Below are 19,228 nucleotides of genomic sequence, written 5' to 3'. Positions count from 1 at the left end.
GCTAGCAGGCTCCCGGCTCTGTGCGCCTCTGCTTAAGAAACCTTCTAGTTAAACAAACCATCGGGGGGGCAGGGGGGGGGAAGGGGCAGTTAAGCCTCTTTCCTTCAGGAAGTTCCTGCAGTGGCTCAGCAGGTCTCAAGCCCAACTAGCACCCAAGAGGATGCGGGTTCCATCCCTGGCCTCGCTCAGCGGGTTAAGGATCCTGTGTTGCTGTGGCTGTGGCATAGGCTGGCAGCTGCAGCTCTGAACCGACCCCTAGCCTCCATATGCCTCAGGTGCAATGCCACCCCCTCCCAAAAGCAAACCTCTTTCCTTCGGTGCCCAGAGCACATGTAACCCCAGGGGATGCAGAGACAGGAGCTGGCGCCGACAGACCGAACCCCGACACTGCAACAGGATTCTTCTATTTATTGATACTCATGTTAAGACACTTCCCAGCAGTAACTGCTGTAACAAGGACTCAGTTTCTAAAGGTAATAAAATAATGCTGCCATCATAGACAAGGCATTGGGAACATTCCTTGCAGAGAAAATTGGCTTTTCCCCTTCGGCCAGAGTGACCGGGCGCTACATGCGGTCCTGGGCAGGGCTCCGGGTCCCAAACACAGGCTCGTCTTCCAGGCTGAGGGGCGAGGGCAGGCATCTTGGGACTTCCTCAGCTCCTCCGACCCCACTCCCCACGTTTCCTGTCGCTGAAGCGAGTGCTCACAAGGGGGCGAGCCTCGGCCTGGTGATGAGAGACAGCTGGCACCGAAGAGCTGGTTCTGCCTCTTCAGCCAGTAAGCACAACACTTTCTAATCCTCATTTGTGTTTTGTGTTTGGAGGAGAGGAAAGTCTTAAGAATATATGGCACTAGAGTGTACAACTACACGACTGCGTCCAGTGACCATTTCCTACAGCTTCCGGCCCTGGTGGCCATGCGCCCTTCAGATGTAGAGCTGGTGGGAGGCCAGCGTGTCCATGAAAGGCCGCACCAGGTTGTCGGTGGAGAAATAGAAGATGAGGCCGAACGTGATGGAGATGGGAAGGGCGGGTAGCGCTTTCTTGAACACCGCGAGCAGCAGGAGGGTCAGACACAAACCCTGCAGGACACGAGGTGGGGAGGGGTGACCACCGGTGTGGACCGGGCAGCAGGGGCGGGAGGCAGTCAGTGACCAGGGCACCTCATCATCTTCCCCGTCCTGTCGACAGCTCTGTGAAGTGCCCAGGGCAGAGGTTCTCACCTTGCATGTTAACTGGTGAATCAGAAAGCAGGCCTCCTGACCCCTAAAACAGAGCTGCTGCCACCAGACTAGCTTCCCTGGCTGCTGCCGTAGTGACGTGTGATCTGGTGGCAAGATGCCTTCCCCCCGGGGGACACCTGTTTATTTAAGAACTGGATCAGCCTGACTGAAATGCCAGCGACGGTTCTCAGCAGCCGACACCAAGAGAACCAAGATGCCATGGGACCCACCCCCTCAGAAGCAGGCACAGTGGCTGCCTATCCTGTCCCCGCCTGAGCTACTGATGCAGGCAGGGGTCCAGGGTGTGCACAGGCACCAGGGTGCCAGCCCTAACCCTGGGGAGAGCAGGGCGCAGGTCAGTCTGGAAGCGGAGGAGCTTGGGAGATCCCCCGCCCCATCCCGACACACACTGTGGGCAAAGAACTGCAGCCTCAGCGCTCGCGATGCCCGGGGTTCCCAAGGCAGAACGGCGTGGGCACCAGAGCCACCACCTCTCTGAGACGCAATCCTCATATGCTTCTTTGTATGTGGCCAGGTTGAGTTAACTACAGGGGTTTAAAGCAACAGCACCGCCCCCGCCCGCCTCCAGCCCTAAGAGACCCCTGGGAGTCAGAACCCCATGGTGCCTGGGTGACACGGAGGGAAAACACACAGCCTTGGAGTCGGTGACCCGAGTTCAAATCACAGCTTGGTCCTCAGAGCTCCGTGCCCGCAGGCACGGCCCTCCACTGGTTCTGTCTTCCATACACCTCAGTTCACCATCCCTGCCCCACAGGCATGGGAGACAAAGGCACCAAGCACATGCTCTGTAATGCCAGTGCTCCGTAATGCCAGCACCCCTGGCCGCCCCTCCCCCCCACCGTGCCTGCCCCTGCTGACCACCAGAAGCTCCTGGAAACCTCGGTCTCATCTTAAGGGTCTCCCCGTCCAGCCCCACTGAGGGACAGCAGCCTCTGACAACCCCCGCCCCCCGCCCACTCACGATGAGGATGGCCACGAAGCAGGCCAGCGTGGTGTTCCAGTCCCCGCTGCCCGTGGCCGCCGCCTTGCCCACCAGCACGCTGTAGAAGATGAAGTCTCCGAGGCCCAGCTTCACGCCCCCTGTGTGGCGGAGAGAGGGAACCCCCCAGGTCTCAGAAGCCCCAAGAGGGGGCGGCAGAGAAGGCTGACACCAGCCAAATAGCCGCGGGGACCCAGGGGCCAGAGTCCTGGGGTCCCCAGATGGCCGTCGGCCTAGCATCACTGCCCAGCCCACTGCACCTGGACGCTGGGACAAGGACCAGGTGCCACAGGAAGACAGTGGCCAGTGGGGAGAGGGGGAGCCTGTGGCCTGGGGGACTTGCAATCTGGGGCTGTGAAGAGCCAGGATTTCTGGTAACTTGGGGAAAACTGGTCCTTGGCACTTAGTTGAGTAAAGACAGGAGAGAATAAAATGCACTGTCCGGGGTGGGTGGGAGGCCAACTGACCCAGTGCTGAATTAGAATTATAAATGCTCTTTAGGACACTACTTTCAAGGACATGTCCAATACCCGAGGTCGTCTGGAGACCCGTCTCCCTTAAAGACAGGTAGAGGTAATTTGTAATTGGCATATCCATTACTATACAGAAATGCTAGGATGCTTTGGTTTATTTCCTTTAGTACAATTATACCGTGTATATATAGACAACAAAAATGGATTTGTTTTCCTTTTTGGTTGTTTTAGGGCCGCACCTGAGGCCTATGGAAGTTTCTAGGCTAGGGGTTGAATCCGAGCTGCACCTGCCGGCCTACACCACAGCCATGAGGGATCCTTTACACACTGATCGAGGCCAGGGGTTGAACCTGCATTGTCATAGCCACTATGTTGGGTTCTTATAACCTGCTGAGCCACAGCGGAAACTCCACAGGCAACAAAAATGTTTATGGAATGGACTCAAACTGAGTAGATCTGCAGCAAAGATCTGCTCTGCCTGGTCTGCTCTCCACCCCCACCCCTTCTGAGCTCCAGAAGGTGCCTGGCCTTGCCCGGCGTCCCCTCCTCCACCCCCTGCCCTGATCTCTACTTTCTGACTTGCCTCCTGATTTGTCATGTTACAGAGGTGGCTTCCTCGCCTGGGTCCCTCTCCTGCTACCACCCCCCTCCTGCGCCCCTGCTCTTGCTGCTCCATCCCTTCCCTCAGCGATACCAGCTCTTCCTCAAAGGAGCTCTGCGCTCACCCCCCAGTCACTTCAGAGACCTGTAGCGGCAGTGCCACATCCCTCAACCAGCGTGCTCTGGCCAGGCCACCACCTGGCCACTGGACCCTTCACGTTACCTGCCCCAGCACCCTGTCCTTTGGCTGCGTCCCGGGGTCCTGCTCAAGTGCCCTTTACCTTGTCCTAAACGTCGCCCACGCTGTCCCTTTCGCTCTCCGTTCTGACCCTGCACCCTCCCTGTGCGGGGGACCCACGGTTCCGGTTCTGTTCTGTTCTGGTTCTGTATATCCTGTGACTCCAACTGGGGGTGGGAGGGATGAAACCCTGAGCTTCCAGAGCACACGCCCCCTGGTGTGCCTGCGGCCTCTCCATCTCCTGTAGACCCTCCCACCTGTGGGCCCACCTTCTCTGTCACCCTCCAGGCCTCTTGGCTGCTCCCTTGCCCACCAAGTCCTGTCAGTGCGTCCCACGCCTGTGGCGGTGCCACCTGCCCTCAGCCGGCTGCCTGAGCTGGGCTCTCCTGCATCTGCCCTCACCTGGTTGCCCAGCAGAGGCTGTGTTCCCTTCCGCTGCCCAGGGTCTGTCTGGGGTGCAGTTCTGCTCACTTTATTTCCCTGCAGAAAACCACTAATGGTTCCCCGTGGCCCCCAGGATAAAGCCTGGGCTCCCCCAAGTACTGCTCACTCCTAAGGTCTGGTCTCTGGCTGCTGGGGCCCCCAAACAGCCTCAAGCTCCCGGCAGGCTTCCACCTCCCTCATCTGAGCCTTGGCCAATGCCGCTGTGTAACATAAAACCTAACTGGTCTTTGTCCTTGGTTCCTGGGAGACCAAACCCTTGGGATTCCCCAGTAATAAGAGTGTCTTTGGTATTCAGGAGCCCCTTTATGCACATGAGAGGGTCAGGGTGCGGCTGGTCACCAGGAAGACCAACAAGGGATGAGGGGCCAGTAATGCTCCCATCACCCCACGTCCTGCACGGTCCTCCCGGCTCCCAAGTGTGGGCGGTTAGCGCTGAGTCCCCCAGAGCCCCGCCTACAATGAGCCCCAGCGCTTGCAGGCACACAGTTGGTACCCAGCCAACATCCGTCACTCACGAGGTGTAGCCTGGGCTTTTTGTAAAAGCCCCTGGCCTCCCATCAGGCCTGCAGCTTTGCGGCCTCTCCTCGAGCCTGTGAAGCATCCCGCGGAAAGGACTCCTCCCCCGCGCGCTCCTCCCCTGACGGCAGGACCCACCGACCAACAGGGCGCCTTACTTTCCTCCTCTTCCTCCAGCTCCTCGCCCGGGTAGCCAGGCAGCGGGGGTTCAAAGACTTCAGGGTACGAAGGCTCCCCAAAACTGTCATAGGAGTCCTCTTCTGGGTGTCCGGGGAGAGAAGACAGCCGCCGGCGTGTGAGGAGCGGGGAGAGGGAGGGAAGACCGTCAGGCTCTCTGAGCCCAGGGCCTCCGTGCCCGCGCCCCCTGCGCCCCCAGCCCGATGCAAAGAGGGAAAGGTGGAGGCCAGGGGCCGAGGCGGAGGAGCCAGGTCTCAGCGCTCCATTCCCAGGGTGTGTGGGTCTGGAGGTCCGTTTTCCTTCCCGCCCCTCCTATCCCAAGGCTCCCGGGGAGGCCAGGCCAGGCCGAGTCAGGTGCATGCAAAAAGCGCCCCCAGTGATGAGAAGCTGCCAGCCCCCTGATACTCACCCATCTCTGGGTCGTAGGGGAGCTGAAGGGCGCCCTGAGAGGAGGGGTCCAGCTTGGCCATGCCTACCGTCCACACCATGGCAGCTAGGGGAGGACACAAGGGTCAGGCCTCAGCAGTACCAACTGTGTCCCCAGAAAGTCTCAGATCCCATGAGTGTTGGCTTAGGCCCCACTGTTAGGGGCCACAGGGGGAGGGGGCCAGAAGCACTGATCAGGTGGGGACAGAAAATGGCTTCTCCCACCTTGTTTTGCCTCCTCACGAAAACAATGATAATGCTATCAGTGAACAATTTGGTAAACTAGGTTTTTGGTTTTTTTCTTCTTAGGGCTGCACCCACAGCATACGAAAGTTCCCAGGCTAGGGGTCGAATCAGCGCTGCAGTTGCCAGCCTACACCACCGTTCATGGCAATGCCAGACCCTTAACCCGCTAAGCAAGGCCAGGGATCGAACCCTCATCCTCATGGATCCTAGTCTGGTTCTTAACCTGCTGGGCCACAAGGAGAACTCTCAACTAATTACGTTCTTATTTTACTGCAGTAAAAAACATGCAACATTAAATATGTCCTCTTAACCATCTCTAAGGGTACAATTTAATGGTGCTAAGTATATTCACAGCGCTGTGAAAGAAAGCTCCAGAACTTCTTCATCTTGCAGAACTGAAACTGTAGCCACTCCTCCTCCCCCCGCCTCTGGCAACCATCTTTCCACTTTCTGTTTCTACGATTCTGATTATTCGAGATAGCGCCTATAAGTGAAAGCATACAGTATTTATCCTTTTTGTGACTGGCTTATTTCACTTAGCATAACATTCTCAAGGTTCCTGCATGCTGTAGGATGTATCGGAATTTCCTTCCTTGCTCAGGCTAAATAATAATCCAATCTGTGTATATACCACATTCTGCTTGTCCATCCATTCATCCACTGATAGACCCTGGAGCTGTCTGCATTTCTTGGATGTTGTGATCAGTGCTGCTATAAACGTGGATGCACAAAAAGCTGTTCAAGAGCCTGCTTTCCATTCTCCTGGGTCTGCGTCCAGAGGTGGAGCTGCTGGATCATGAGGTACTAACATGCTCTCTCTCTCTGGCCTGGAAACTCTCATCTCTTCAGCTCTCCATGTGTATGTCCGGTGAGCATCTCAGAATCAATACGCCCTAAACACTCTCAACAACTGCCCTCTGACCCGCCCACCAGCCTTTCCCTCCTGCTCACCGACTCCATCCTTTGTGTTGCTCAGGCCCCCAAAACTGACATCATCCCTGATCTGCACCCCAACCATCGGGAAATCCTGCCAATTCTGCCTCCAAAATGTCTACAGGATCCACTCGCATCTTAGCACCTCCACTGCTGCCCCAAGGCCAAACCCCCACAGCTCCTGGGCTGTCAGTCAGCATCTAAACTTGGCTCCTGCTTCCGCTCTTGTCCCTGGAACATTCTGTCCTTCACTCAGCCACTTGCGCGGTCCTGTTAAGACACTGTCAGGTGGGTCCACCATCTTCCAGTGGCGTCACATCCCACTGGGCAGTAAAACTAAGTCGCCGGCACAGCCTAACGGATCTGGCCTCCTCCAGTCCTCCCTTCGTTCCCTCTGCCTGGCCTCTGAGCACACCAGGCCCACACCCACCCCAGGGCCTTTGCACTCACTGCTGTTCCTTGTGCCTAGAGTTCTGTCAGCAGATTTTCCTAAGGCAGGTCTCTGGACAGATGTCACCTATGACACAGGGCCTCTTTGCCCACCTTGTGCAAAGCAGCATCCCTCGCTCCCCCAGAGCCCTCAGGCCCTCACCCTGCTTTATCTTCCCACAGAGCGCTCATGATGTATGTCTGTTTGCTTAGTCCTCGTCTGCTCCCTGTCCTAGAACATAAGCGACATCAGAGCACAGCGACAGTGAATGGAAGTCCCACATGTCTTGGTCTTTCCATGCACGACCTCTGCTCATCCTCATGGTGTACCTGGAATGTACTTTTTTGTATTTGTATTTGTTTTTTTAGGGCTTTACCCTCGGCATATGGAGGTTCCCAGGCTAGGGGTCAAATCAGAGCTGCAGTTGCCAGCCTACACCACAACCACAGCATCGCCAGATCTAAGCCGCATCTTTGAACTACACCACAGCTCATGGCAATGCCAGATCCTTAACCCACTGAATGAGGCCAGGGATCAAACCTGCATCCTTATGGAAACTAGTCAGGTTCATTTCTGCTAAGCCACAACAGGAACTCCTTGAATGTTTTTTCACACTGCAGGGCCAGGCTGCAAACAGCTCCATTGCAAGCCTGGATCTTCATTTGTACAGACTGGCTGGCACACGAGCCATTCATAAACTGTTTCCTGGTGCACCCTGCAGACAGATGAGCCCCAGGAGTCTGGGCTCCCCCCCTCAGTAAAGATGGGAGAGCCTTAAAGCCACAGCTTGAGCTCCTTGCAGCTGGGGCCTTGGGGACCTTATTTTCACTGCACCCCTGATATCCACACAGTGCCCACCACAAAGTGTGGGTCTGATACACCTCTGTTGGGTGCTTTTATCAATACTAATCCCTGCACCCTGACCCAAGGCCAGCAGCAACCCTGAATGCCCTCCTTCCGGACTTAACTTCAAGCAGCCATGCAATTACTGCAGAAGCCCAGGGAAAGGCAGGTGCACCCTGCTCCCCAGACGGCTGTCCAGAAGAGTCCCTCTCCAAAGTCCTTTTCCAGGGGCCTGGAAAGCTGACTGGGTGGCCTTGGGCTCATGGGAACGCCGCCCAGACCCATAATGTGCCTCTGCAGGCCAGACGGGATGAAGCTTTGGGGGTGGACCATGCACCCTGAAGCCCCCTCCCCGCTCTAACTTTCCAAGCTTCTTCCTGTGCAATACCAAGACACAGCCCACCTTCAGCTCTGGAAGGTGGAGCTCCTCCTGGGACCGAGGCTGCCTCCTCTCTTTTGGTCAGGGAAAGGGTTAACCATCTCCTCATCAACCCTGAGAGCCACAGTCAACACAGCCCCTGATCCCACATCGGAAGGAAGCATGGCGGTCACTCACATGAGTATATCAGGGCAGGAAATATGGGCTCGTTTCTCTCCTGGGCAGTTTCTACCAACATTCTCAGCGGCCCTTTGGGGCACAGCACAGCCACGAGATCTGCAAAAGCAAAGACGTCCTCAGTGTGTGAAGGAAGATGTTTACTCCCCAGCAGCGCCCAGAGAAGAGCCAGCCCTGTGACACCAGGCATAGGGGCCAGCGTGTCCCGGAGCCCCAGGGCGAGGCTCTCAGACGGTGCCCACTGCTCCAGCATCCCCAGCCCTGCGTGTCAGCCTTGATCCCTAGAGCTTGCACTGGCTGGAGCCTACAGCTGGGTCAGAGCAGGGTCAAACAGGCTACCTGCAAACAGGGAACTGCTGTGTCCCTCAGAGACCTCAGGACAGGCTTGAAATCCCACCTCTCTGAGGCTCAAATCCCTTATCCTAAAAAAAAAAAAAATCTGAGAAACAGTACAGGTGATGATAATCAACTAACACAGTCCGCCCTCCTAATGTGATGTGTGGATTCAACCAATCCTGGATCAAAAATATTCAGAGTTCCCTGGTGACCTAGTGGTTAAGGATTTGGCATTGTCACGGCTATGGCAGGGGTTCAGTCCCTGGCTCAGGAATGTCCATGTGCCAAGAGTGTGGTCCAAAAAATCTTCAGAAAAGAATTCCAGTAAGTTCCAAAAAGCAAAACTTGTATTGGCTGCACATGAGCAACCATTTACCTTTATTAATGGTTATTTACACATCATCTGTATTGTATTAGGCATCATGAGTAACATAGAGATGATTTAAAGCATTCGAGGGGACGTGGGCAGCTTGTATGCAAATACCACATCATTTTACATAAAGGTCTGGACTTGCCTTGGATTTTGGTCTCTGGGGGAGGTCCTGGAAGCAATTTCCCTGAGGACACGGAGGGACGACCATACAAACTGAAAAGCGGCTGACATTCTGGGTGCTGGTTAGTTACAGGTACTGGGCCCAACCTCAGGGTCATCCTGAGGAGCAAATGACCTCCAGTGTGCAAAGTGCTTGATGGTGTGAGTGCTCAGTAAACACTTGCAGTTATGGCGTTCCTGTCGTGGCTCAGTGGTAACGAACTCGACTAGGAACCATGAGGATGCGGGTTCGATCCCTGGCCTCGCTCAGTGGGTTAAGGATCCAGCATTGCTGTGAGCTGTGGTGTAGGTCGCAGACACGGCTCAGATCCTGCGTGGCTGTGGCTGTGGCTGTGGTGTAGGCCGACAACTGTAGCTCCAATTGGACCCCTAGCCTGGGAACTTCCATATGCCACAAATGCAGCCCTAAAAAGACAAAAACATAACAAAAAGATGGCAGTTATTAGTAACCATGTCCACAGTCATGATTCCATGGGAACCCGTGTTTTTTTAACAAAGGGGAACTTCTCAGAAGGGAGACCATGCAGGGTTCCCCGAGGAGGAGGGGACTTCTCACACCCGCCACCCTGTGCAGCAACGGCGTCACTCCGTGGCCACCCCCCCAACCCGGAAGGCCTACCGTACACAGAGATGGCGCCCAGGATGACCCAGGCGGACCACTCCGGGAGGTACTTGATGAACACCAAGGCCATGAGCGCGCTGATCATGATGAGGTAGGCCTGCTGCAGCACCAGGGGGCCCTTCCAGTGGATGCACACCATGCCCACCGCCCCGAAGTTCCAGACGGTCAGGAACAGGGTGGGGTAGTCCATGGCCACGTTGTAGGTCTTGAGCACTTCCCTGCAAGGCGAGCCCAGGGGCTGGACGCTCAGTGGGGACGGGAGATGCTGGCACAGCTCAGCACCCCCTGCTCCTCAACCACTAAGTCCCAGTCCAACCTCTGGCTTCATTTGCTAACATCCCCTTCCCATGTCCCTGTAACCCCTTAAATATTTTTCTATTTTGTGTTGTCTTTTTAGGGCTGCACCCGCAGCATATGGAGGTTCCCAGACTAGGGGTTCAATTGGGGCTACAGCTGCGGGCCTACACCACAGCCCAGCAATGCGAGATCCGAGCCTCGTGCGTGACCTACACCAGAGCTCTTGGCAACGCCAGATCCTTAACCCACTAAGTGAGGCCAGGGTCAAACCTGCAACCTCCTGGATCCTTGTCAGGTTCGTTTCCACTGCGCCACAACGGGACCTCCTTGAAATATAGTGTGACACAAGGTGGAGAGAACGCCGTCTGATCCTTGGGCTGATCACATCGATGTTCCCTGACCTGGAAGACCCCCTGCCCATGGGGAAGGTCCTGGGAAAGTGTTTTGCCTGCTCCTCCCGTCCCTTTGGGCCCTGGGTCAGGCTGGAATCCCAAATGCAGGGCAACAATTTCTCCATAAACCAGGAGATACCCTGGCCCAGCCCGAAGGTCAGAAGGTAAACTCCATCAGGCGTCTGTCCCCCTGGGGGGTTGTGGAGAGCCCCCTCTGTGACGGCTCCACATATTTCTTCTAAATCAAGAGCCAGAAGGAGCCGTGTGGCTGACATGGGGCTCCACTCCCGTGTTGTGGAGGCCAGGTCCGTGGACAGCGACACCGGGGCAGGTGTGGAGCCCGAGGGGCGCCCTCCCCTCCCAGGTTCTCATGCCCACTCGTGCCGCAGGGGAGGGTCCTCGCACTGTCACTCACCCGAGGTAGATGTAGGTGAAGAGGAAGAGCAGCATCAGGGAGGATGTGATCAGCCAGCCGTGGATGAACTGGGTGGAAACGGGCAGTGTGACCACAGGCCCCGGCCGAGGAGGCCCCGGTTCTCGGCGCTGACGCCCAAGCCTGAAAACCCTTCTTCCTCGGGCGCCTTCCTGACTAGGTTGGCAGGTGGTCGTTTTACGGAGGAGGAGGGCACAGAAATTCAAGGAGTTCTCTCCAGATAAGCCTTGCTGCGGACAAAGGAGCTGGAACCCCTTCAGGTCTAAACACCTAGGGCTCTAGATCTAAACCCGGGGACGTGCCGGCACATTCCTGGCTCTGGAGATGAAGCCAGCACAGTCTCTGCCCTCACATGCTGCATCGCAGGCAGCGAGGAGATAAACACACAGACACACCCCAGTGAGCAGGGCTATCAAGTGGATAAAGGGACAGGAGACCCACGGGTGCTACTTGAGATGGAGCAGTCGGGGTCAGGCTCTTGACGTAGCCTGTTTTGAAGAGTCAACCCCAGGGGAGCCCCACCCAGCAGGGAGGCCACAGCCTTTTCTGAAAAAGACGTGTTTTCCCTCCTGGCCAAATAAGGGGAGGGCGAGGGCGGGGCTGATCCTAAACCAGTCTTTTAGCCAGCAGTCAGCAGCTCGGTGGTCACTGCCACCTGCCTCCCCTGAGCATAGGCCCATCAGTCACCAGCTCAGGCCACCTGGGACCTCAGCGGGTGCCCAGTCTCTCCTCCAGGCTGTGCAGAAGCCCAAAGGGGAAGGGGCTGCCTCTGCAATGTGCTGACCCACCAGGCACTCTGGACCGTCATCTCCTGCCCAGGTCGCGGAGCCCCCAGGTAAAACTCAATGAATGGAGGGCTGAGCTGCCTCTTGACAGTCCCAGGGAGGGGGGCGGGATCTTGACACTTGCTGAGCACAGCAGTCCCGGCTTTCCCCTCTCCATGCTCCTGCCAGCTGTCCTCATGCGGGCTGTAGTGTCTGCTCCAGATCACACAGCTCTCAATCCTGCTTCCCGCCATCAGTGGCCATCCCTACCCCAATTACAAACTCTGCCTCATTTGTACAAGTGGCTATTCATTGAGGAGCTCCAGCTCCTGGACGCCCCCCTCCCACTGCTCACTCCCAGGGGGACAGGCTCATCTCTCTAGACTGAGCCTCCCCACTGCTCTCCACCTGCTCCCTAGATAGCAGCAGCCTGGAATGCCAGGTGCGTGCCTGCCTGTGTGTGCACGGCTTTAAATCCAGTAAAGCCTTGTTTAAGTTTCTTACAGTCCTCAGGGCTTTGAAGTCTGTCTGGGGAGAAAAGCTCTCTGTGGATGACTTGGGCCAGGTGCTACTCAGCTCCCCTATTCCTCCCCAGGGCTGCTCCCCAAACATCTCCCAGCGCTGGCCCACCTCAGTGCAGCATCTGTCCATCCCCGGCCGAAAGGGGAAGCGGGAAAATAAAAATAAACTTAAGCAGGTAAGTACCGGGGTGAACAGAGCCTAAAATAGAACATCTCACTTCTTTGGAAGGAGAAGCAACATAGAATTAACTCCCAAATGTGAGAAGGGACACTTTGAACACTGCATGGAGGAACTTCCTTAAGTTGGATTATGTGTAAATTCAAAAGACAGCAGAACTGGGGGGCCAGGGAGGGGTGGGAGAGAGAACAGGCAAACCTCAGTGCTACACGCTTCCGGGCCACAGTAAAGCCAGTGTTGAAAGAGATTCATGAATTTTTTGGTCTCCCACTGCATGTAAAAGTTAATGTTTACACTATACTGTGGTCTATTTAACTGTGCAATAGCACTGCTTTAAAAAAATTTTTTTTGGGGGGATGTCGCACCTGCAGCATATGGAAGTTCCCAGGCTAGGCGTCAAATCAGAGCTCTAGATGCCAGCCTCTACCACGGCCACAGCAACGCAGGATCCTAGCCTCGTCTTTGACCTATACCACAGCTCACGGCAACACTGGAGCGAGGTCAGGGATCGAACCTGCATCCTCATGAATACTGGTTGGGTTCGTTTCCACCGAGCCACAAGGTGAACTCCCTAAAAAAGTTTCTTTTAAACAGCCTTATTTTTAAAAATAGTGCTGTTGGAAAAACAGCACCAACAGACCTGCTCGAGGGCGCAGGGCTGCCACAAACCTTCAGTGTGTTAAAACCAAGTTATTTGCGAAGAGCAATAAAGCGAGGTAGGTCTGCACCCAAAATCAGAGTGTATTTTGCAAGGGAAAAAAAAGGAACTCTATTTAAAAAAGAAACAAGCCAAGGGTGGCTGGCTGCCCAAGAGGTGGTGAGGCGTGGAGGCGAGGCGGGGAGGGGCGGGCGGGCGGCGCTCACCTTGTAGCAGCGGTACTTGTAGAGCACGACCAGGAAGATGGTCATGACGACAATGACGCTGATCATGATGAGGGTGTTGAGCACGGAGTTGAGGAGGCGCTGGCCCACGGAGGGCGTGTCCTCGGTGAACGGCGTGTAGATGCTGGGGGAGCAGGCAGCGGTCAAGGGCTAGGGTTCCTCGCCCGGCTCCCTGCGTGCCCCACCCTGCGGAACCTGGACCAGGCTGGACCCGCTGGCACAGGCACCCTGAGCACAGCCACCACGGGGCACCGTGCTCTGGCTGCCCAGGCCGGTGCTGCCTGCCACCCCCAGAAGCTGCCCTGCCTTCGGTGGATGTAGCAGCACAGAAGGGCCTGGCTGGCTTCACCAAGGCCTCCTCGGCCCCAGGGCAGCTAAACCCTCCCCTGGAGGTGCCTCTCGCTGCCCATGCCCTTCTCGGCTCTTGTCCCGGGAGACGCACCCGCTTCACGGTCAGCCCCATCCCGCCAGGGATGCCTCTACCCCCAATGCTGCCCTTCCCCACACCCAAGCAGCCCAGGAGCTGCACAGGCAGCCGATAAGCTCAGGAGGCAGTTCATCGACCCCTCGCTCCCCGTCCAACCTGAACTTGGGTAAGTAAACTGTCTATCTGCAAGAAGTTCTCACCTTTCACCTGTGCTGCTCTGGGTGCCCACAGATTATACATACGCTTCCTGAGGGTGGGGATTTCTTTCTCCTTTCATTAAAAAAACTCAAACAAGGAATTCCCATCGTGGCTCAGCAGAAAACTGACTAGCATCCTGACTAGCATCCTTGAGGATGCAGGTTCGACCCCTGGCCCCACTCAGTGCGTTAAAGATCTGGCATTGCTGTGGCTGTGGTGTAGGCCGGCAGCTGCAGCTCCGACTCAATCCCTAGCTTGGGAACCTCCATGTGCCGTGAGTGTGGCCCTAAAAAGACAAAACAAAAAACAAAACTCAAAATTTAACGAAAACTTCCTAAAAAAAAAAAGACGTTCAGAGAAGGTGCTGGGCAGTGACTACCCCAGGGACATGGGGGAGGCAGCAGAGGGAAGCTTCTCATCTTCCCACGTGGCTGCTTCTGCCTATGTTCTTTTTACCAAAATAAAATCTCCCTTGCGAGCTAAAAGCTAGCTCAGAAGTCATCTGGTCCTCCCTGGTTTACATTCACGGGAGCATGAATGAGAGGCCCAGAGAGAGCGCAACTTGCTCTCGGTCACGCAGTGATGGGTGTCACAGCCATACCCTGGACGAGAGCCCACCTCCCGAAGAGACCCAGCATGCCAGAGCCCCACACGGTGGCGGGCACTGTTCGGAGCCCTTTACGTGGATTAATTCACTCAATTCTCCTTGTGACCTCCTTATCAAACCCATTGCACAGATGAGGAAACTGAGGCCAAGAGAGGTGAGTCAGGTCACACGGCCAGGAGGTCATGGAGAGACCAGGGTGTGGGTGGACTCGGTGAGCAGCTCTTCAACCCCGCTCTTCACTGCTGCTGGCCTGGGGGCCACGCAGCCCAAGGAGGCTACGCAGCCCAAGGAGGCTGCGCCCCCCTCCCCAGCCCCGTTCCCCACCCTGCCCGGCCCCCACTCACAGCTGTCCATTCTTCTCTGTGTAGAAGCGCACGGACTTGATGGTGGCCACTACCACGATCATACACAGCGTGACAGGCACAAAGAGCATGATCACGTGCTTTGCCCCATATTTGAGGGTCAGCTCCTCCTCCAGGCCTGGTGGCCGGCCAGGAACCCCACTGCAGACATAGCGGTCAGGGTCTTCCTCGTGGTCCTCCTCGCTGTCCTGGCTTCTCTGTGGGAAAGCAGCTGTGAGGGCCCCGGGACGCCCCCCATGGGTGGCCCACCAATGTAGCATGGGGGTGTTTGGGAACTGGACACGAGACATCTGAATGTCGCTTTCCAGATGTAAGGACCAGGCTGTGGGCTGTAGGTTAGAGGTGGGAGCGGTGGGATTCCAGGACATCTGAAAAGTTTCTGGGGACAACCAGAGATTGAGAGATGCCCGGAGGCAGGCCGAGGCAGCCGTGGAAGAGACGGTGGGCAGAATGGTGTTTGCATCTAAAGACCTTCCCCACCCTCAGGAAGGGACTCGTGATGCAACTCGGCTCTGTTCACATGGCCTTACCAGCCTGGGAGGGGACAGGCCAGGTGACAGGAGGAAGGCAGAGAGTAAACATTTTTGGTTGGCAAATCAAAATGGACAAACTAGAAGGGTGACTCTCTTTGTAATCAAGACACGGGGAATTTGCAGAGGAAGAAATGACTTTGAATTTTCTGTGCCCCCCTCCCGCCCCCGCCCCCCCTAAATCCAGCATGCAACATTTGCAGCTCTGAACCAAAGAGGCGAACTGAGCATCAAGCCCGGGGAGGATCTGGGCCATGGGAGGTGGGAGAGCGAAACGAGGAGGCAGCGAAGGAGGATGGGGGACGCCTGCCAGATGCTGGCACAAGCTGATCTGCAAGAACCTGTTTTGGAATTGTGATCATTCAGGGTCATTAGCTGCCTTGTTAATTATGTGAACAGCCAAGACAAAGCCAAATGAAACGAACATTTAAAATGACTGTTCTTTGGTGTCTGTTCTTTGCAGAGAGAATTTCATCTAGATATTCAGTTGAGAAGGAAGGGAAAACAACTAAAAACAACTGAGATGCGCAAAAACTCCAGGAAAGAAAAGACAAAGAAACGAGTAAGAAATGGCTCCGGGGAGTTCCCGTCGTGGCGCAGTGGTTAACGAATCCGACTAGGAACCATGAGGTTGCGGGTTCGATCCCTGCCCTTGCTCAGTGGGTTAACGATCCGGCGTTGCCGTGAGCTGTGGTGTAGGTTGCAGACGCGGCTCGGATTCTGAGTTGCTGTGGCTCTGGCGTAGGCCGGTGGCTACAGCTCCGATTCGACCCCTAGCCTGGGAACCTCCATATGCCGCGGGAGCGGCCCAAGAAATAGCAACAATAACAACAACAGCAAAAAAAAAAAGACAAAAGACAAAAGACAAAAAAAAAAAAAAAAAAAAAAGAAATGGCTCCGGGAGTTCCCATCATGGCTCAGTGGTTAACAAATCCAACTAGGAACCATAAGGTTGCGGGTTCAATCCCTGGCCTTGCTCAGTGGGTTAAGGATCTGGCATTGCTGTGAGCTGTGGTGTAGGTCGCAGACAAGGCTCGGATCCTGTGTTGCTGTGTCTCTGGCATAGGCCAGTGGTCACAGCTCCGATTCAACCCCTAGCCTGGGAACCTTCATGTGCTGTGGGAAGCGGCCCTAGAAAAGGCAAAAAAAAAAGAAAGAAAGAAAGAAAGAAATGGCTCTGGAGTAGCTATTCCGTAGCCTTGAGCTGATGAGATCTCTCTTGGAGCCCAGAGGAGGACAGAAGGGAGCTCAAGTTTCAGCAAAGGAGAACAAGGCCTACTGGAATAAAGAAATCCTACAGGTGAAATGGAGATGGGAATTCAGGCAGATTCAGGTGTAGTTTTACCCTGATGGGGAGGAAGGTGGCTTGGCTGGTCACTCTCCCACATATATCCTCCAGTTCATAATGTAATAATCTGTCCTGCAGGCTGCAGAGGTTAAGACCACACAGTGCAGCCCACCCCTCCTGCTATGGGCTTGACGTCTGTGTCCCCCGAATTCACAGGCTGTGATGATGTTTGCAGGTGCAGCCTTTGGGAGATGACTAGGTCATGAGGGTGCAGCCCTCATGAATGGGATTCGTGCCCTTATAAAGGGGGACCCAGAGAGTGCCCTCCCACCTTCTGCCACGTGAGGATACAGAAATCAGCCACCTATGAACCAGGAAGTGGGCTCTCAACAGAATCAGAGCTGCCAGCACCTTGACTTTGAACTTCCCAGTCCCTAGAGTAGTGAAAAATACATTTCTGTTGTTTATAAGCCACGCAGGCTACAGTAATTTTGTGCTGGTGGCCTGAATGGACGAAGACACATAACCAGCTCCAAAGCCAAACGTGAGACAGGTATACCACTCTCCTGGTTACCATGTCTGGCCATCTACCAAAAAAGTTCTCTCCAGCAATTTCCTCAATTTCCTAGCTTCTGTGCTGCCTGTCCCAGCATCCAAACTCACTCTCTGGTTCCTATTGAAACAGTAACCTGCACTAGGAAGGGGAACCCAATGGGCAGGGCCAGGGCGGAAGGAATCACTCAGCGCCCTGCAGAGTTGACCTTTAACAGGCTGTGTACGTGCAGAGTCTACTGTGAAGCCTTCACAGACTTAAGATCCACTCAGCAGACCACCTGTCCTTTCAGCCAATTCTCATCTGCTCTTTCCCTTCCCTCCTGTTTCTATCCATTAGGTACGGACCCAGGGCCCTGTCTGGGGGCCTCAGACCACTGGCAGGAACCTACCCACTGAGCAGCACTCTCTCCATCCTCCAGGCCCTGCCTGCCTTCCTGGCAGGAGCGAGGCGTGGGGCTCTCGGCCGACATCAGGGACGTCCGCTCGTCACACACTTCTTCCTCGCTGTCAGAGGCCATGAAAGTGAGCATGGCCCCTCCTCCGAAAGTGCCTGGAAAAGGAGCACAGCGGACTCTGTTCCACTTTCCTACAAGGCAAAGGCAGAGGAGGGTGAGAGGCAGCTTTAAGACCTGGACTCAGGTCCTGCCCAAACTGACCACCTAGGACACAAGTGTCAAAGGGCTGCTATAAAGCCACGGTCCCCAGGGGCCACCACAGAGGCTGTAGCAGCCTCAAGAGGGACTGGCCAGAGGAGATCCAGTCCATGGGGCAAAACTCCCAACCAAAAATGTCCTGGCCACTCCAGACTGTCAGTACACTCACTTATTGAATCAACAAACACCCGTTCAGTACCCATAATGTGCCAACACTTTTGTCCTAAAACCAATAAAAACCAGCTATCCAATGTGACAAATGATATAATCCAGGTGTTCACCAAGAGGTACTGAAGCACAAAGAAGAATTACATCTCAGAGATCAGGAAAGCTTTATAGAGACGATAACGTCATCTGATGGAGACAGACTTTCCTAGGTGGGAGGGAAGGGCAGAGGGTGTGAAGAATGTTCTAGCCAGAGCCTGGCACTGCTGGGGCTTGGGGAGAGGTGCTGTGGAGGGTCTCTGGTGCCATGTTAAGGAGATATACTTCATCCCCCAAGGACAGAGGTGACAGATCAGATCTCTGGTTACAAACATATCTGGCAGAGTTCCTGTTATGGCTCGGCAGAAAAGAACCTGCCTAGTATCCGTGAGGACATGGGTTCAATCCCTGGCCTCACACAGTGGGTTAAGGATCCAGCGTTATTGCAAGCTGTGGTGTGGGTCACAGATGCGGCTTGGATCTGGTGTTGCTGTGGCTGTGGTGTAGGCCAGCAGCTGCAGCTCCAATTTGACCCCTAGCCTGGGCACCTCCATATGCTGCAGGTGTAGCCCTAAAAAAATAAATATGTCTGGCCACTGACTAAGAAAGGGGTAAAAAGAAGAGAGGGAGACAATCATGGGAAGTGAATCAGGCTTAAGGTGGCAGCAAGATGGATGAGAGCGAGGGCAGAGAATCCAGAAACAGTGGGAGGGAGACAGTCAGGGTCAGAGGTGGGGGATGGAACAGGACAGAGTCCAGGACGGGTAAATAACGGTTAATCTGATCCAGGAACCTACTGAATGTAAATGGGCGAAAAGGGGCAGCTGCCTGGGGTGGTGGGGAGAGTGCCCCGTGTCGGGAGCAGGGGAAGGAGATGAGAGTCATGAGTTGAGAAGTGGCAGCCACGGGAGCAGTGAGCCAAGACCACGAGAAGCGAGCACGTGTGTGTGTGTGTGTGTGTGTGTGTGTGTGTTGGGGAAGTATAGCTGAGGGCAGGACTCACAGGAAAACCAAGGCTGAAGGGACTACACAGGACGGAGCCGGTCCCTGAAGACGCTGTGCTGCCCCAGTGGTGTGGTTGGAGCACCACGTGGGCGCCAGGCAGTCCCAAGCCTTCCAACCCCCAACAGGACAGCTGAGCTGCCAGCAGGGCCAGCGTCCCTGTCACTAGCCTCCCTGAACCCTGGGCCGAGCCTCAGGCCACAGGGACAGCCAGGGCTGCTCTCGGCTCCAAGTTCCTCTCCACGTCAGTTGCCCCCAGAATCGATGATTTTCAAACAGAGCAGGACGCTTCCTTCTACTGACCCGGCCAGTTCCGTTC

General features: G+C 55.4%; 1 protein-coding gene and 1 long non-coding RNA gene across 16 annotated transcripts in view; one reads left to right on the top strand and one right to left on the bottom strand.

Annotated features, from left to right (window-relative positions):
- PSEN2 (presenilin 2) overlaps nucleotides 390–19,228 on the bottom strand; it is a 29,307-nt gene continuing 10,468 nt past the window's right edge. For 4 of the 15 annotated variants that reach the window (XM_021064083.1, XM_021064085.1, XM_021064081.1 and 1 more), the window contains 10 exons: nucleotides 17,440–17,636; nucleotides 14,660–14,874; nucleotides 13,066–13,207; nucleotides 10,721–10,788; nucleotides 9,614–9,834; nucleotides 8,106–8,204; nucleotides 5,081–5,164; nucleotides 4,653–4,754; nucleotides 2,206–2,324; nucleotides 390–1,193 (listed from right to left, as the gene is read on the bottom strand). In XM_021064083.1, the coding sequence (XP_020919742.1) occupies nucleotides 927–1,193; nucleotides 2,206–2,324; nucleotides 4,653–4,754; nucleotides 5,081–5,164; nucleotides 8,106–8,204; nucleotides 9,614–9,834; nucleotides 10,721–10,788; nucleotides 13,066–13,207; nucleotides 14,660–14,874; nucleotides 17,440–17,580 (1,458 nt within the window). In that variant the 5' untranslated portion in view covers nucleotides 17,581–17,636 and the 3' untranslated portion in view covers nucleotides 390–926. 15 annotated transcript variants of the gene reach the window in all.
- Nucleotides 10,795–17,968, top strand: LOC100510923. Its single transcript, XR_305804.3, has 4 exons — nucleotides 10,795–11,573; nucleotides 12,098–12,199; nucleotides 15,671–15,769; nucleotides 17,388–17,968. It is a non-coding gene; the product is annotated as an uncharacterized LOC100510923 (long non-coding RNA).

Source organism: Sus scrofa, chromosome 10, assembly GCF_000003025.6.
Source record: "Sus scrofa isolate TJ Tabasco breed Duroc chromosome 10, Sscrofa11.1, whole genome shotgun sequence".
NCBI classification, from domain to species: Eukaryota; Metazoa; Chordata; class Mammalia; order Artiodactyla; family Suidae; genus Sus; species Sus scrofa.
The sequence above is the reverse complement of the archived record's forward strand: the minus strand, read 5'-3'. Positions and strand labels throughout refer to the sequence as shown.